This window comes from Salvia splendens, chromosome 13 (assembly GCF_004379255.2).
Source record: "Salvia splendens isolate huo1 chromosome 13, SspV2, whole genome shotgun sequence".
Classification (NCBI taxonomy): Eukaryota; Viridiplantae; Streptophyta; class Magnoliopsida; order Lamiales; family Lamiaceae; genus Salvia; species Salvia splendens.
Window position 1 is genome coordinate 6455259 of NC_056044.1, and position 16118 is coordinate 6471376.

The 16118-nt window shown below is 37.9% G+C and overlaps 2 protein-coding genes across 2 annotated transcripts; one reads left to right on the plus strand and one right to left on the minus strand.

Annotated features, from left to right (window-relative positions):
* Positions 1-443: 443 nt before the first annotated feature.
* On the minus strand, positions 444-3368 carry LOC121760398 (protein FAR1-RELATED SEQUENCE 5-like). Its single transcript, XM_042156075.1, has 4 exons — positions 3359-3368; positions 2106-2868; positions 1087-1893; positions 444-984 (listed from the first exon to the last, which is right to left on the minus strand). The coding sequence occupies exons 1-4, from the start codon at positions 3366-3368 to the stop codon at positions 444-446; spliced, it is 2121 nt and encodes a 706-aa protein (XP_042012009.1).
* A 7108-nt stretch (positions 3369-10476) lies between these two features.
* LOC121762294 (chloride channel protein CLC-a-like) lies at positions 10477-13848 on the plus strand. The gene is made up of 6 exons (XM_042158126.1): positions 10477-10788; positions 10994-11194; positions 11295-11472; positions 11661-12193; positions 12299-13460; positions 13557-13848. The coding sequence occupies exons 1-6, from the start codon at positions 10592-10594 to the stop codon at positions 13659-13661; spliced, it is 2376 nt and encodes a 791-aa protein (XP_042014060.1). The 5' UTR covers positions 10477-10591; the 3' UTR covers positions 13662-13848.
* Positions 13849-16118: the final 2270 nt, after the last annotated feature.

Sequence of the window (16118 nt, forward strand, 5' to 3'; positions counted from 1 at the left end):
TATTTGGAACCAGAAATACATTTGTAGGTACTTGGGCCAAGATGAAATTGGTAACCAATTTTCTATTTATCATTCATTATATTGTGTGCATTATTTGGTTTGATATTTACATTAGAGGGACTTTTTAATGCATTATGTTTTTTTCATAACGGATCTTCTGTACTCGGTGCTGAATATAAGTACTTATCATATGCATTATTATGTTATTTTAGTTCATCATGTATTTAAAATTACAGCATTATTTGGAACCATAAATACATTTGTAGGTACTTGGGCCAAGATGAAATTGCAGATGACTAATGTGCACAGTGTCTTTCAATAAAATCGTAATTCCTGAGTTTAGTTAATTCTGATGCAACAAAGACATGTCACAAACGAAAAGAATAAGATAATATAGAGTCATATAAGAAAAATAATCCGGGTACATAAATCCATAAATTACATCACATCGTACTCTTGCCCTTCCCCAACTCTTTCTCCATCTCCATTTCTTTAAGTCTATGACAATTTCTGGAGTCATGGTGGCTCATCTCATCGCAAGCCTTACACCGTCTTTGAGGCCGACTAGCATCCTTTAGAGCCTTTTCCCTTTTCGAAATCAGTCGGCTCTTTGAGCTGCTAGCATGCCCCTTGGCCACATCTGGAGGATGAACCTCCACAACTTCAGGCCGCACCATGCCATAGAACTCTTCAATCATTCGCCTTTTTTCAATTGCTGACGTTGTCGGATTCCCAGCTTGCAGAGATTTACCATGTTCTTCAACGCCGCCTACAAATGCCCGTAGCAAATCAATGTCTTCCTTAAACCGCCGGAGGAAACCATAGAACATAGAAATGCCTTGCTTTGACACTGCTTGCCTATCGTCAACAACAGATCTGGTAGGAATGTCATCATGGATTTCCCCATGGACCGCCTTGGCTAGCGGAGTCTTCATCCATCTACTTTGGCAGTATTTTTCTGGTATTTTCTTCAACTCATTGTTCCTGAAAATGAAAAAAATATGTATGCACAAATATCCATGCCTACCAAATAGTTTGCATTCGCAATAATATGACTCAACACTCCTATCATGAGTCACCACATACGATTTGCGATTGCTATCCCCAAGCTTGTAGGTGTCAACAAATTCAGTCGAAGAAAATCCTAGCACGCGACATCTATCATTACCCTCAACGATTTCTTCCTGTATTTTCTTGAACATCGTATCTGTGTAAAGCGTCGAAGCATGTTTCTCAAACGGCAATGTAGTTGCCAAAATGGGCAAAGCAGTGGCATCGTGGTAGTCTAACGCCATCCTACTGTTACGCTGAAACTCAACAGCATGGTTGAAATTCATGTAGAACTCGGCTATGTTCGCACGGGGCTTCAGAAATCTTTTGTAGAAATTATTCTCCGATTCGGAGATGGATGTTGTCCTAATCATCGAACCCAGTGGAAAATCTCTAAAATACGCCGGTATCCAGAAATGCATGTGTTCGTACAATGAGTTAAACCAGTCAAAGTCTTCCAACCCATGACTTTTCACCACTCTTTTCCACTCCTCTTCAAATTCGTCAGGCTCAAGCAGATCAGACCAAACGCATGCATTGAATTCCTTCTTGAAAGCTTCATCCCTGAGCAACCTATTTGGGATCTTGGTGGACAACTTGTGCATTATGTGCCACATACACCATCGGTGGCGCGTGCCAACCAGAACCTCTTCGATGCCTGATCTCATTCCATTGTCTTGATCTGTCACGATCATCTTCGGTGCTATGCCCATGCATTCAACAAAACGTCTAAACAACCATCCGAACGCCCCTGTTTTCTCATTGCATAACAAGCCAGCCGCAAAGGTTACAGGGCTTCCATGATTGTGCTTTCCCGTGAAAGGACAGAATATCATGCAATACCTACATAAACAATCGTTTGCGTGTCATCCAATTAATCCAACGAAAACATAATGAATCAATAACAGAATCATAATGTACGAATATGTACTTTTAATGCACTTGATATAATTAACAAATAACAGAAAATCTAATCTGCATAATGCAACTGTTATACTAATATAATGAATGCAAACGTATTTATAATGCACTTACTATAGCAGAACCATATATACCTGTTTGTGTTATAGGTGGTGTCAAAGGCTACAATGTCACCGAACATATGGTAATTCCTTTTCATTAAGCCGTCACACCAAAACAACGCAACCAACTGGTTGTTTTCATTAACCTCATAATGATATGTGTACGACTCAGACATCTCATTCTTTTTCGCCATGTCGTCCAATACCATTTGCACATCGAACCCATGCGCATATGCTTTAATGTCGCGTGACGCATTCCTGATGTCACCGACCGTACAACCAACGAGGTCAAAGCCACCGAGAGTTTCTTTCAATACCTTAAATGTCAATGTGGGTCCAATATTCACTTTTGAACAATCAAGTATGAATTTCTGATGAACGTCATCCAAATGACGGTTCACAGTCATAAACTGCTGGTGCTCGGACTCAACGATCTCATGGTTATGAACCTCATTGAAATCATGTACCATATAACCTGGATGTCCATTATCAGAGAAATACTTGAAGGAAATACTAGCTTTACAGCCACATCTCTTCGATAAGCGTCGGCGCTTCATTGAGAAACCGGAACGTGCATTCAACTGGTCATCGTCGATGGACTTCTTATGGCCCTCCCTATTGCATACGACGTAATACCACGTTGTAACTTCGTCCACCTTCCTCACACCTTGTTTGCGCGTGTCAAACCCAACTGCCCTAGCATACACATCATAAAACGCGATTGCAAACTCTAATGATTGGAACCTCTGACCAACAACAAGCTTTAATTGATCAGAACAGGCAGGCACAACCCTAACTGCGTATGAACACGAAACAGTTTGACATTTGGTAGGTTAAGCAAAAGATGCATTGTAAGAGATATACGCTACATTACCGCACAAAATGAATGCATTATATAGTAATAATGATACATTGCATGTATAATTTTGTCCAACTATTACGTCAACATTAACACAAACACTATAGGGATGGCTGTAATTCGTGGAAATAAATACATGTTTTCAATCTAATAGAATATAACACTACTATTGCCTGTAGTCAAATACTACTATTACTATCGGCTTCCCTGAGGTAATTATTGAAGGACGATGTCACCTAGTATTCTGAATGCACCATTGCCACCACATACTCGTGATCGGTCCATCATATTTCGATAAAACAGTAAAAGGCACGCCAACATCAAACACAAATTTCATGATCTACTAAAATCGGGTAGTGCGACTGGACTTCGATAAGAAAAGTAAAACACCAAAAACAATAAACATGGAGAAAATTTTTTGACTTACCTTCTTCCATTGGCAACCGAACAAACTTGAAAAATGAAAATCTGTGTGCGATTGAGTGTGAGAAAGGACGATTTCACAAAGTACCGTCGACTCAAAAAAATAAACCAGCAAAAATGGAGACTTGATTGGGCGAAAATCTGAGGGGAATAATTTGATAAATTGCAAAAATCGTGAAATGAGAAAATCATGGGACATACCATTACCAACTCCATTTGTTATTTCCTATTGTGCCCTTTACACGGTTAACATGATTTAAATTTTAATGTTTCAGCTTAATATGTGAACCGCTAGATCAGTGCAAATCGACGGTGGAGATTAAGAAGGTAAAGGATTTATTAGGTGAAAAGGATTTGAATACAATCATATATATATATATATATATATATATATATATATATATAGAGTCGTGATCATATGATAACCCCTAAATATCGTAATAACCCTATAACTAAATCTGGACCACACATTAATAAAATCACGCGGTCTAGATTAAAACTTAGATTTACTTCATAAAAAAAAGGCGGAGGGGTAAATATGTCATTTCCCTCATTTAATTTCTGAATTTCGCCAAATATCACGTAAAATGATAAAATGATATATTTTAGGTTTATTGCATAAAATGATAGTTTTGCCGGATAGAATGATACTCTACTTACATAAAAAAAAGGCGGAGGGGTAAATATGTCATTTCACTCATTTAATTTCTGAGTTTCGCCAAATATCACGTAAAATGATAAAATGATATATGTTAGGTTTATTGCATAGAATGATAGTTTTGCCGGATAGAATGATACTCTGAGTTGATAAAATGATACTCTGAATGATAAAATGATACTCTGAATTTCACCAAATATCACGTAAAATGATAAAATGATAAAATGATAGGTTTATTGCATAGAATGATAGTTTTGCCGGATAGAATGATACTCTGAGTTGATAAAATGATACTTTTGACTGACTGATAAAATGATAAAATTATAGGTTTATTGCATAGAATGATAGTTTTGCCGGATAGAATGATACTCTGAGTTGATAAAATGATACTTTTGACTGACTGATAAAATGATAAAATGATAGGCATATTGCATAGAATGATAGTTTTGCCGGATATAATGATACTCTGAGTTGATAAAATGATACTTTTGACTGACTGATAAAATGATAAAATGATCGGATTATTGCATAGAATGATAGTTTTGCCGGATAGAATGATACTCTGAGTTGATAAAATGATACTTTTGACTGACTGATAAAATGATAGGTTTATTGCATAGAATGATAGTTTTGCCGGATAGAATGATACTCTGAGTTGATAAAATGATACTTTTGACTGACTGATAAAATGATAAAATGATAGGTTTATTGCATAGAATGATAGTTTTGCCGGATAGAATGATACTCTGAGTTGATAAAATGATACTCTGAATGATAAAATGATACTCTGAATTTCGCCAAATATCACGTAAAATGATAAAATGATAAAATGATAGGTTTATTGCATAGAATGATAGTTTTGCCGGATAGAATGATACTCTGAGTTGATAAAATGATACTCTTGACTGATAAAATGATACTCTGAATTTCGCCAAATATCACGTAAAATGATAAAATGATAAAATGATAGTTTTGCCGGATAGAATGATACTTTCAGCCGATAGAATGATAGTTTTGCCGGGTAGAATGATACTTTCAGCCGATAGAATGATAGGTATTTTTTGTGTATAAAATGACATTTTTGTTTAATAAAATGATACTTTTACCTTATAAAATGATAATCTAAGCGGATAAAATGACAGTAACCTTATAAAAATGATAGTTTAGCTGAAGAAATTGCATATAAGCTGATAAAATGATACTTTAACGTGACAAAATGACATAAAACTGATAAAATGATAGTTTTTCCGGATAGAATGATACTTTCAGCCGATAAAATGATACTCTGAATTTCGCCAAATATAACGTAAAAAGATAAAATGATAAAATGATAGGTTTATTGCATAGAATTATAGTTTTGCCGGATAGAATGATACTCTGAGTTGATAAAATGATACTCTGAATGATAAAATGATACTCTGAATTTCGCCAAATATCACGTAAAATGATAAAATGATAAAATGATAGGTTTATTGCATAGAATGATAGTTTTGCCGGATAGAATGATACTCTGAGTTGATAAAATGATACTCTTGACTGATAAAATGATACTCTGAATTTCGCCAAATATCACGTAAAATGATAAAATGATAGTTTTGCCGGATAGAATGATACTTTCAGCCGATAGAATGATAGTTTTGCCGGGTAGAATGATACTTTCAGCCGATAGAATGATAGGTATTTTTTGTGTATAAAATGACATTTTTGTTTAATAAAATGATACTTTTACGTTATAAAATGATAATCTAAGCGGATAAAATGACAGTAACCTTATAAAAATGATAGTTTAGCTGAAGAAATAGCATATAAGCTGATAAAATGATACTTTAACGTGACAAAATGACATAAAACTGATAAAATGATAGTTTTTCCGGATAGAATGATACTTTCAGCCGATAAAATGATACTCTGAATTTCGCCAAATATCACGTAAAATGATAAAATGATAGGTTTATTGCATAGAATGATAGTTTTGCCGGATAGAATGATACTCTGAGTTGATAAAATGATACTCTGAATGATAAAATGATACTCTGAATTTCGCCAAATATCACGTAAAATGATAAAATGATAGGTTTATTGCATAGAATGATAGTTTTGCCGGATAGAATGATACTCTGAGTTGATAAAATGATACTCTTGACTGATAAAATGATACTCTGAATTTCGCCAAATATCACGTAAAATGATAAAATGATAAAATGATAGTTTTGCCGGATAGAATGATACTTTCAGCCGATAGAATGATAGTTTTGCCGGGTAGAATGATACTTTCAGCCGATAGAATGATAGGTATTTTTTGTGTATAAAATGACATTTTTGTTTAATAAAATGATACTTTTACCTTATAAAATGATAATCTAAGCGGATAAAATGACAGTAACCTTATAAAAATGATAGTTTAGCTGAAGAAATTGCATATAAGCTGATAAAATGATACTTTAACGTGACAAAATGACTTAAAACTGATAAAATGATAGTTTTTCCGGATAGAATGATACTTTCAGCCGATAGAATGATAGTTTTGTCAGGTAGAATGATACTTTCAGCCGATAGAATGATAGGTATTTTTTGTGTATAAAATGACATTTTTGTTTAATAAAATGATACTTTTACCTGATAAAATGATAATCTAAGCGGATAAAATGACAGTAACCTTATAAAAATGATAGTTTAGCTGAAAAAATTGCATATAAGCTGATAAAATGATACTTTAACGTGACAAAATGACATAAAACTGATAAAATGATAGTTTTTCCGGATAGAATGATACTTTCAGCCGATAAAATGATACTCTGAATTTCGCCAAATATCACGTAAAATGATAAAATGATAAAATGATAGGTTTATTGCATAGAATGATAGTTTTGCCGGATAGAATGATACTCTGAGTTGATAAAATGATACTCTGAATGATAAAATGATACTCTGAATTTCGCCAAATATCACGTAAAATGATAAAATGATAGGTTTATTGCATAGAATGATAGTTTTGCCGGATAGAATGATACTCTGAGTTGATAAAATGATACTCTTGACTGATAAAATGATACACTGAATTTCGCCAAATATCACGTAAAATGATAAAATGATAAAATGATAGTTTTGCCGGATATAATGATACTTTCAGCCGATAGAATGATAGTTTTGTCGGGTAGAATGATACTTTCAGCCGATAGAATGATATGTATTTTTTGTGTATAAAATGACATTTTTGTTTAATAAAATGATACTTTTACCTTATAAAATGATAATCTAAGCGGATAAAATGACAGTAACCTTATAAAATGATAGTTTAGCTGAAAAAATTGCATATAAGCTGATAAAATGATATTTTAACGTGACAAAATGACTTAAAACTGATAAAATGATAGTTTTTTCCGGATAGAATGATACTCTGAGTTGATAAAATGAACTTTTGACTGACTGATAAAATGATAAAATGATATATGTTAGGTTTATTGCATAGAATGATAGTTTTCCCGGATAGAATGATACTCTGGGTTGATAAAATGATACTTTTGACTGACTGATAAAATGAGCGAAATTCAGAAATTAAATGAGCGAAATTTGGATACGTAAATTTTATCATGAGCGAAATGACATATTTACCCTCGCGCTTTTTTTTATGAAGTAAATCTAAGTTTTAATCTAGACCGCGTGATTTTAAAAATGTGTGGTCCAGATTTAGTTATAGGGTTATTACGGAAATTGGGGTTATCATTATAACGCACCCCTATATATATATATATATATATATATATATATATATATAGTCGTGATCATATGATAACCCCTAAATATCGTAATAACCTTATAACCAAATCTGGACTACACATATTTCTAATCTTGCGGTTGAGATTCAAACTTAGATTTACTTCATAAAAAAAAGCGCGGGGGTAAAACTGTCATTTCCCTCATTTAATTTCTGAATTTCGCCAAATATCACGTAAAATGATAAAATGATAAAATGATAGGTTTATTGCATAGAATGATAGTTTTGCCGAATAGAATGATACTCTGAGTTGATAAAATGATACTTTTGACTGACTGATAAAATGATATATGTTAGGTTTATTGCATAGAATGATAGTTTTTCCGGATAGAATGATACTCTGAGTTGATAAAATGATACTTTTGACTGACTGATAAAATGATATATGTTAGGTTTATTGCATAGAATGATAGTTTTGCCGGATAGAATGATACTTTGAGTTGATAAAATGATACTTTTGACTGACTGATAAAATGAGCGAAATTCAGAAATTAAATGAGCGAAATTTGGATACGTAAATTTTATCATGAGCGAAATGACATATTTACCCCGCGCTTTTTTTTATGAAGTAAATCTAAGTTTGAATCTAGACCACGTGATTTTAAAAATGTGTGGTCCAGATTTAGTTATAGTGTTATTACGGAAATTGGGGTTATCATTATAATGCACCCCTATATATATATATATATATATATATATATATATATATATATATATATATATATATATATATATATACAATGGGACCTACAGGTTGTATACAATGGAAATCTTGGGCAGATACCAGGCATGATTTGTCACAGAATAATAAACTGAACATAGAGACATGGATATGAAACTGTTGATGATATTTAATGTTTATGGTTATGTGTGCTGATGTACAATATTTGTAAATAAGCTAATAAATGGTGGATTTTGTAAATATGGTATTTGGATGGTGATGTAATTAGTATATGATTTCTTTACTTAAATTAGTATTTGTTTATTATAAGTATATATGCCAAAGAGAGGTTGGGGTGTGACAACACAAGCATTGGAAACGCCTGGTGTTTGAGTGCGCTAAATTTTACGGTATCTACGATGGCAACTTGCGGGACATGCGTAGCGGAGAGAACGAATTCTCTGCCAGAGAGTTGTCGCTGAAGAAGTTTAGGGCCACTGTCAAGACAAAAGGATTCAAGTACTGGGAAACATATCAGCAACTGAAGGATTTCCCCAAATTCAAAACGGGTATGTCAGAGGCGTTATAGACGAGATACGCCTAACGGTCTCCGGGAGCTATAGCAGCGGCGGACCGGACCCTATAGACTTGTCAGGGGACCAATCGCCCATTGAGCCTACTCCCCAGCGCCCAATCGGCGGGAAAGCAGTGAAGGCAAAAGCGAAGAAGGGGAAGGGGAAGACAGAGTCCAGCGGGACGGATGCCCAATCCGCACCGGTCTAGGACAACAATGCATTGGGTCATGCCGCCTTCACACAATCGATGGTGGGCCTCTACAACATGCACATGAAATCCAATTCTCGATCTGTGAAGAAGTCCATCTGGAACACCATACAAGAAAATGAAGAAAAAATGGGTCTTGTCGAGGATAATGAGCCGAAACCCGGGTCTGATTGATGTGAGCTTGTTTTTATCTATCTTTATTACTATTATTTTTTTTAATGTAGTATGTTTTTTTAATGAAATTTGTTTTTTTTAATCAACTTGTCTTTAATGTACACCAACAATTAAAAATGAAATATATAAAAATAATGATGATGTGGAAATGAGACGGGCTTTGAGATAGGCTATAGGATGGACTCTCATTGCAAGGAGATAGACTTTGAGATGAGCCTGCTGACGTGGCAGGAAAAAATGGAAATAGGCTCTGAGATGAGCTCCGAAGAAGGGCCTCCACTTCTTAGTGTTCTAAAGTCAAAGCGCTGATTCTTCAAAATGATGAGGTAAATGCATTCTTAAAACATTGATGATTCAATTATTTTGATCGATTTTGTGAATTTTTTTTCTTAATTCGTAGTATCTTGTACATTAATTTTAGGGTCTTTTCTATTTGTCGTTCGCAACTTTTCTTAACGATTGTGGTGCGCAACTCATCGCGACATAAAAATCAGATTAGGACTATGCTTCAATTCGTGTTAGTGTTACACAAGTGTCAAATCATTATATAAAAATCGCATAATCGCCATACATGAGTGTCACGAGCATTTGCAAATTATTTTATTTATTCTGAACCAAATTCAAAATTTATAAAATTCAGCAATCCCGTTATTTAAAAAAATGGAAAACTAGTTAGTTAAATGCTCATGGATAAAGATGTAAAAATTTTGTCATAATACCTAGAATGATGATTAAAATAGATGTGTTTCTTCAAGTGCACTCTCCAAATCATAGATCATTAATTAACCTTAACAATCAATCTACTTCATCAAAACTCTTTCTCCGAATGATTTTCACATTAAATCCTAAAAAAATTGAAATAATTTTCAAGGGGTATGTGTGATTTACAAATTCCAAAAGCCAATTTGTATATGGATAAAAACCAGCGTAATTACAGTTTTTAATTAAATATTTAAGAGCGCTTTCCGACAAAATAATTAATCACAAAAACACAATCATCCTTTGCAAGAAAACAATTTTGTCCACTGCCCAAAACGTCCTAGGCACCTATATTTATTTGTGTATATATTCCAAAATCAGTGGAAAAAGTGGAAACAACGCATTTCCATTTGCAACCGCGATTTCTGGTATATCCTACTCGGATACATCTCATTCCCTCTCTCATCTGCTTCGGCCACTGAAGCTGATGGAGGAGCTCAACAGAATTGCCGAATCAGAGGCAGAAAGCATAGAAAGAAGTCAACAAGAAGAAATTGATGGTTTTAATGACCCAGAAAGCAATGATCTTCACCAGCCTCTGCTCAAGAGAAACCGAACCCTCTCATCAAGCCCACTTGCCATTGTTGGAACCAAGGTTTCCCATATTGAGAGCTTGGATTATGAGTAAGCCATTCTCATTTACACAAGTCTTTGATTTCTTGAAATTTTAGCATGTGGTGTTGTTTCAATCGTGAGTGGGAGTTAAAGATTTTTGAGGAAATCCCACTTTGCAAGTTTTGATTTTTTTATTGAATTTGGTTGTGGGACTATGAAAGATCTCTCTAAATGATTTTCTTTAAGAAAATATAATGTGGGTTTTTGGTATTAGGATCAATGAGAATGATTTGTTCAAGCATGATTGGAGAAGCAGATCAAAAGTTCAAGTGTTGCAGTATATACTAATGAAATGGCTGCTGGCATTCTTGGTTGGGCTTCTCACTGGGGGGATAGCAACTTTGATTAATCTTGCTGTTGAGAATATAGCTGGATACAAACTTCTAGCTGTGGTCAAATACATAGATGAAGAGAGGTATTATTCAAGTTTGTACCTAATTTTTCTGCTTTGGGCAGATTCTTGATCATTGCTGTGTAAGAAAGTTGTGTGATGTAGAAATATTTTATTTTTGCAGATATATAATGGGATTTCTTGTCATGGCTGGAGCAAATTTTTTTCTTACATTGGTAGCTGCACTTCTCTGTGTTTTCTTTGCACCTACAGCAGCTGGCCCAGGAATTCCTGAGATTAAAGCCTATCTCAATGGAATTGACACTCCTGATATGTTTGGTGCTACAACATTGATTGTTAAGGTGCTCTACCTTTGCCATAAAAATTTAAGATTACAGAAAATTATATCTTATATGATTGAAAATGTAACTAGTTTGATGTATGATGTGTGCAAATTTCTTGACTATGATCAATAGAATAGAAGTTCTGATATACTAGTAGTCTAGTACCTTGGAACTAAAGATTTGCTGCTGTTTTTTGTCGTTTATAGATTATTGGAAGCATCGGAGCTGTTTCTGCAGGGCTAGATCTCGGGAAAGAGGGGCCTCTGGTGCACATTGGAAGCTGCATTGCTTCGCTGTTAGGGCAAGGCGGGCCAGACAACTATCAGGTAAAATGGCGTTGGCTGAGGTACTTCAACAACGATAGGGACAGGCGTGATCTGATCACGTGTGGTTCCTCATCCGGAGTCTGTGCTGCTTTCCGGGCGCCAGTTGGTGGGGTCCTCTTCGCCCTCGAGGAGGTGGCCACGTGGTGGAGGAGTGCGCTCCTGTGGAGGACCTTCTTCAGTACAGCGGTCGTGGTGGTGGTACTTAGGGCCGCGATTGAGACCTGCAAGTCAGGCTACTGTGGCCTGTTCGGGCACGGAGGGCTTATCATGTTCGACGTGAGTGGTGTTGAGGTGACGTATCATGCTGCGGACCTCATCCCTGTGGCTGTGATAGGAGTTCTTGGTGGCCTTTTAGGAAGTCTTTACAACTATACTCTTCACAAAGTTCTCAAGGTCTACAATGTCATCAATAAGTAAGATCTCTATCCATCTCTCCATTAGGGCAAGCGCTCGGTTGCCTTTTGGCCCGCATATCACATATTAAACCCCGGCTCTTGTTTTTCGTGTTTCTTTCACAGGAATGGAAAGATGCATAAGCTTCTCCTTGCATTGAGTGTCTCCATTTTCACTTCCGTATGCCTCTATGGGCTACCGTTCCTTGCACAGTGCCGACCCTGTGATCCCTCCCTGCTTGACTCTTCATGCCCCTCGACTGGCAGGGAAGGAAACTTCAAGCAGTTCAACTGCCCGAAAGGGCACTACAACGATCTTGCCACACTTCTCCTCACAACGAACGACGATGCAGTGAGGAACATCTTCTCCATAAACACTGCATCAGAGTTCAACATTGTTTCCCTGGTCATATTCTTTGCATTGTATTGCGTATTAGGGCTGATCACCTTTGGCATTGCTGTTCCATCTGGTCTTTTCCTCCCAATCATTTTGATGGGGTCGGCCTACGGGCGGATGCTCGGCCTTGCCATGGCACCCTACACGAAGATCGATCAAGGGCTATATGCGGTTCTTGGAGCCGCCTCTCTCATGGCTGGATCAATGAGAATGACAGTCTCCCTCTGTGTCATCTTCCTTGAGCTGACCAACAACCTCCTCTTGCTCCCAATTACAATGCTTGTCTTGCTCATCTCAAAGACTGTCGGAGACTGCTTCAACCCGAGCATCTACGAGATAATCCTTGAGCTGAAAGGGCTGCCTTTCTTGGATGCAAACCCTGAGCCATGGATGAGGAACATAACAGTGGGCGAGCTAGCTGATGTCAAGCCAGCAGTCGTCACCCTCAGCGGGGTCGAGAGGGTGGGACGGATAGTCGAGGTCCTGAAAAACACGACACACAACGGGTTCCCGGTCGTGGACAGCGGGATCACCATCAATCCTCCACTAGGCTCGTCACCAAACGGTGCCAACGAGCTACACGGGCTTATCTTGAGAGCTCACCTCATACTAGCCCTCAAGAAGAAGTGGTTCCTGCCCGAGCCACGGAGGACAGAGGACTGGGAGGTATGGAAAGAGTTCACGTCCATCGACCTTGCTGAGAGGGGCACAACCATACAGGAGGTGACCGTGACCAAGGCCGAGATGGCTATGTACATCGACCTGCACCCATTGACGAACATGACCCCGTACACCGTTGTTGAGAGCATGTCCGTTGCCAAGGCTCTGGTGCTGTTCCGGCAAGTCGGGCTCCGGCACATGCTCATTCTGCCCAAGTATCAAGCTGCAGGAGTAAGTTACCACAATTCAACAAAATCTAATCCTTTTTCTTTCATAAAATTTGACAAAAATTTAATGCTGACCTGTTTGTTATTGATCAACTCGTAGGTCTTCCCAGTCGTTGGGATCTTGACAAGGCAAGATTTGATAGCTCACAACATTTTGGATGTGTTTCCTCATCTCTCTAGCTCAAAGGGAAAGAAGGGCCATTGATCTCATCACCCAACTCTCCACCTTGATAATATTCTTGAGATTCATTTCCCTATTTTTGTCCGGAACCATAGAAATACTACACTAAGATTACATCGTTTCGTCGATTAGCCTAAATACTGTTTTGATATGTAATAATCATTAATCAAAGTGGCATGAATCTTTTAGGGTGTTACCCAATTTTGCTTTCTCCAATGTGTGAAAATCTATCTTGTCCATTCAGAGCATCCACAATGGTCTAGGACCTCCCATAGCCCTCACATAGCCTTCCCACTGCCACATCATCCAGCACTAAAATCCTCATGCCACATCATCTGGACATGCAATTGGACATCAAATAGCCCTCATATAGCCTATTCACATCACTAATAACAATTATATAAATTTAATTTACAATTGTAGCAACATACGGAATTTAATTTACGAGATAAAAACAGGAAAATTGAATAATACTATTAAAATTTCAAAAAGTACAATAATTTTAAAAAAATACATTTAAAAAAATTACATAAATTTAAATAAAAACTAATGTCTTCCAATCCTCCGCGCCACAACTCTTCAATTAAATCATTTTGGAGTCGAATATGAGCCTCCGTCTGACGCATGTCGGCATGTGCTTGGAGGAGGGCTTCTTCATCGTGAGGTACCCCACCTCGTACGTTGGCGGTGGCGACGCCGTGGCTTGGACTGGCTTCATCATCGTCATTGGCTCAATCAGTGAGTTGTACACCTTCATCTTCGACAATCATGATGTGCATGATAATACAGGCGTACATTATATCGCAATGCAGTCGACCTGCCACAAACGCGTTGGTCCCTTAACTGCAGCCCATCGCGCCTGAAGCACACCAAATGCGCGCTCCACGTCCTTTCGCGCCGACTCCTGCCGCGTCGCAAAGTAGGTCTTCTTCGCATCTGATGCGCACCGGATCGTCTTCACAAAGACGGACCACCTAGGGTATATCACATCCGCCAAGTAGTAGCCCATATCATGCTGGTTGCTGTCGGCGACAAAACTGATGGCCGGACCGACGCCCTGGCACTACTCGTTGAAAAGGGGCGACGAGTTGAGGACGTTTAGGTCGTTGTTCGAACCGGCTATCCCAAAATACGCATGCCAAATCCACAGCCGGTAATCAGCTACGGCCTCGAGGATCATCGTGGGATTCTTTCCCTTGTAGCCGGTCGTGTAGAACCCCTTCCAGGCAGCGGGACAGTACTTCCACTCCCAATGCATACAATCTATGCTGCCTAACATTCCCGGGAACCCATGCTGCTCCCCTTGCATCCGCAGCAGATCCTGGCAATCTTCGGAGGTAGGCTTTCGAAGATACTGATCACCGAATACTTCAATCACGCCTTGACAGAAATACTTCATACATTCGAGGGTAGTCGTCTCACCGATGTGGAGGTATTCGTCCCACATGTCTGCCGAAGTGCCGTAGGCCAATTGCCTGATTGCCGCAGTGCACTTTTGAATAGGGGTGTGGCCGGGTTTGCCAGCCGCATCGTGCCTGAAACGGAAATACAGATATCGCTGCTCCAAACCGTTAACAATACGCATAAACAAGTTTCGCCTCATCCTAAAACGACGCCTGAAATGGTTGGCGTTAAAACGCGGCTCCTCTGCGAAGTAATCTGTGAACAGGCGCTGATGTGCAGCTACATGATCACGATCAACCACTTATCGACGGCGGACAACTGGTCGTGGGCGAGGTACCGGCTGCAGCATATAACTCTGCATCCATCGATCAACCTCACGACTCGTATAGGTATCTAGCTCTTCGTTCAGCATACCCTCGTACTCATCAGCATCCCCATCACTACCACCACCACTACCACCGACATTACTCATTTCTTAAATTGATCTTGTACAGAAAGAAAGATAGAGAGTACTCATTAAAACAAGTGGTGCGAATGAAAATGACATCCAAAGCGCGTATATATAGTGTTTTCGAAAAAAAAATTAAATTAAGTTCTGACGCCGATCCGTGGCCTACAATGGCGCCGTGAGGATCGGCGTTAGAACCGGCGTCACCACACGAATCGGCATGGGTACGCCAAAATTGATGCCGATTTCGCCAACGCCGGTCGCAGTGGTTCGGCGTCAGAACCGGCGTCGGCGAAAAATCGGCGTCGCGGTTTTGACGCCTCCATTGCTGATGCTCTCACAACAAGCTAGATGTGAATTCAAATATTATCGAAAAAAATATAATTAAAAAAAAAAGCATATTTGGAAAATACATCCACCTTCTACAAATGTTCAATGATCTGTATTTAGCTTCCCTCTTTCAAGTTGCGAATAGAAAAATAGTACTCCCTTGATTCCATTAAAGATAACCCACTTTTCTCTTTGGTTTGTTTGAACTAAGATGATTCATTACTAAAAATGAAAACACCTTCCTCCACTTTATTCCATCTCTCTTACTTTACTCTCTCTACTTCACACACAAAATAAAG

Excerpts from the sequence above, each read along its gene's own strand:
- LOC121760398 (XM_042156075.1), bottom strand. Across the intron at positions 1,894-2,105 it reads ACCACCTATAACACAAACAG|GTATTGCATGATATTCTGTC; the intron begins GTATATATGGTT and ends TTGTTTATGTAG. Across the intron at positions 985-1,086 it reads GGGGATAGCAATCGCAAATC|GAACAATGAGTTGAAGAAAA; the intron begins GTATGTGGTGAC and ends TTTCATTTTCAG.
- LOC121762294 (XM_042158126.1), top strand. The coding sequence starts at position 10,592 with ATGGAGGAGCTCAACAGAATTGCCGAATCAGAGGCAGAAAGCATAGAA. Across the intron at positions 12,194-12,298 it reads GTCTACAATGTCATCAATAA|GAATGGAAAGATGCATAAGC; the intron begins GTAAGATCTCTA and ends TTTCTTTCACAG. Across the intron at positions 13,461-13,556 it reads CCAAGTATCAAGCTGCAGGA|GTCTTCCCAGTCGTTGGGAT; the intron begins GTAAGTTACCAC and ends ATCAACTCGTAG.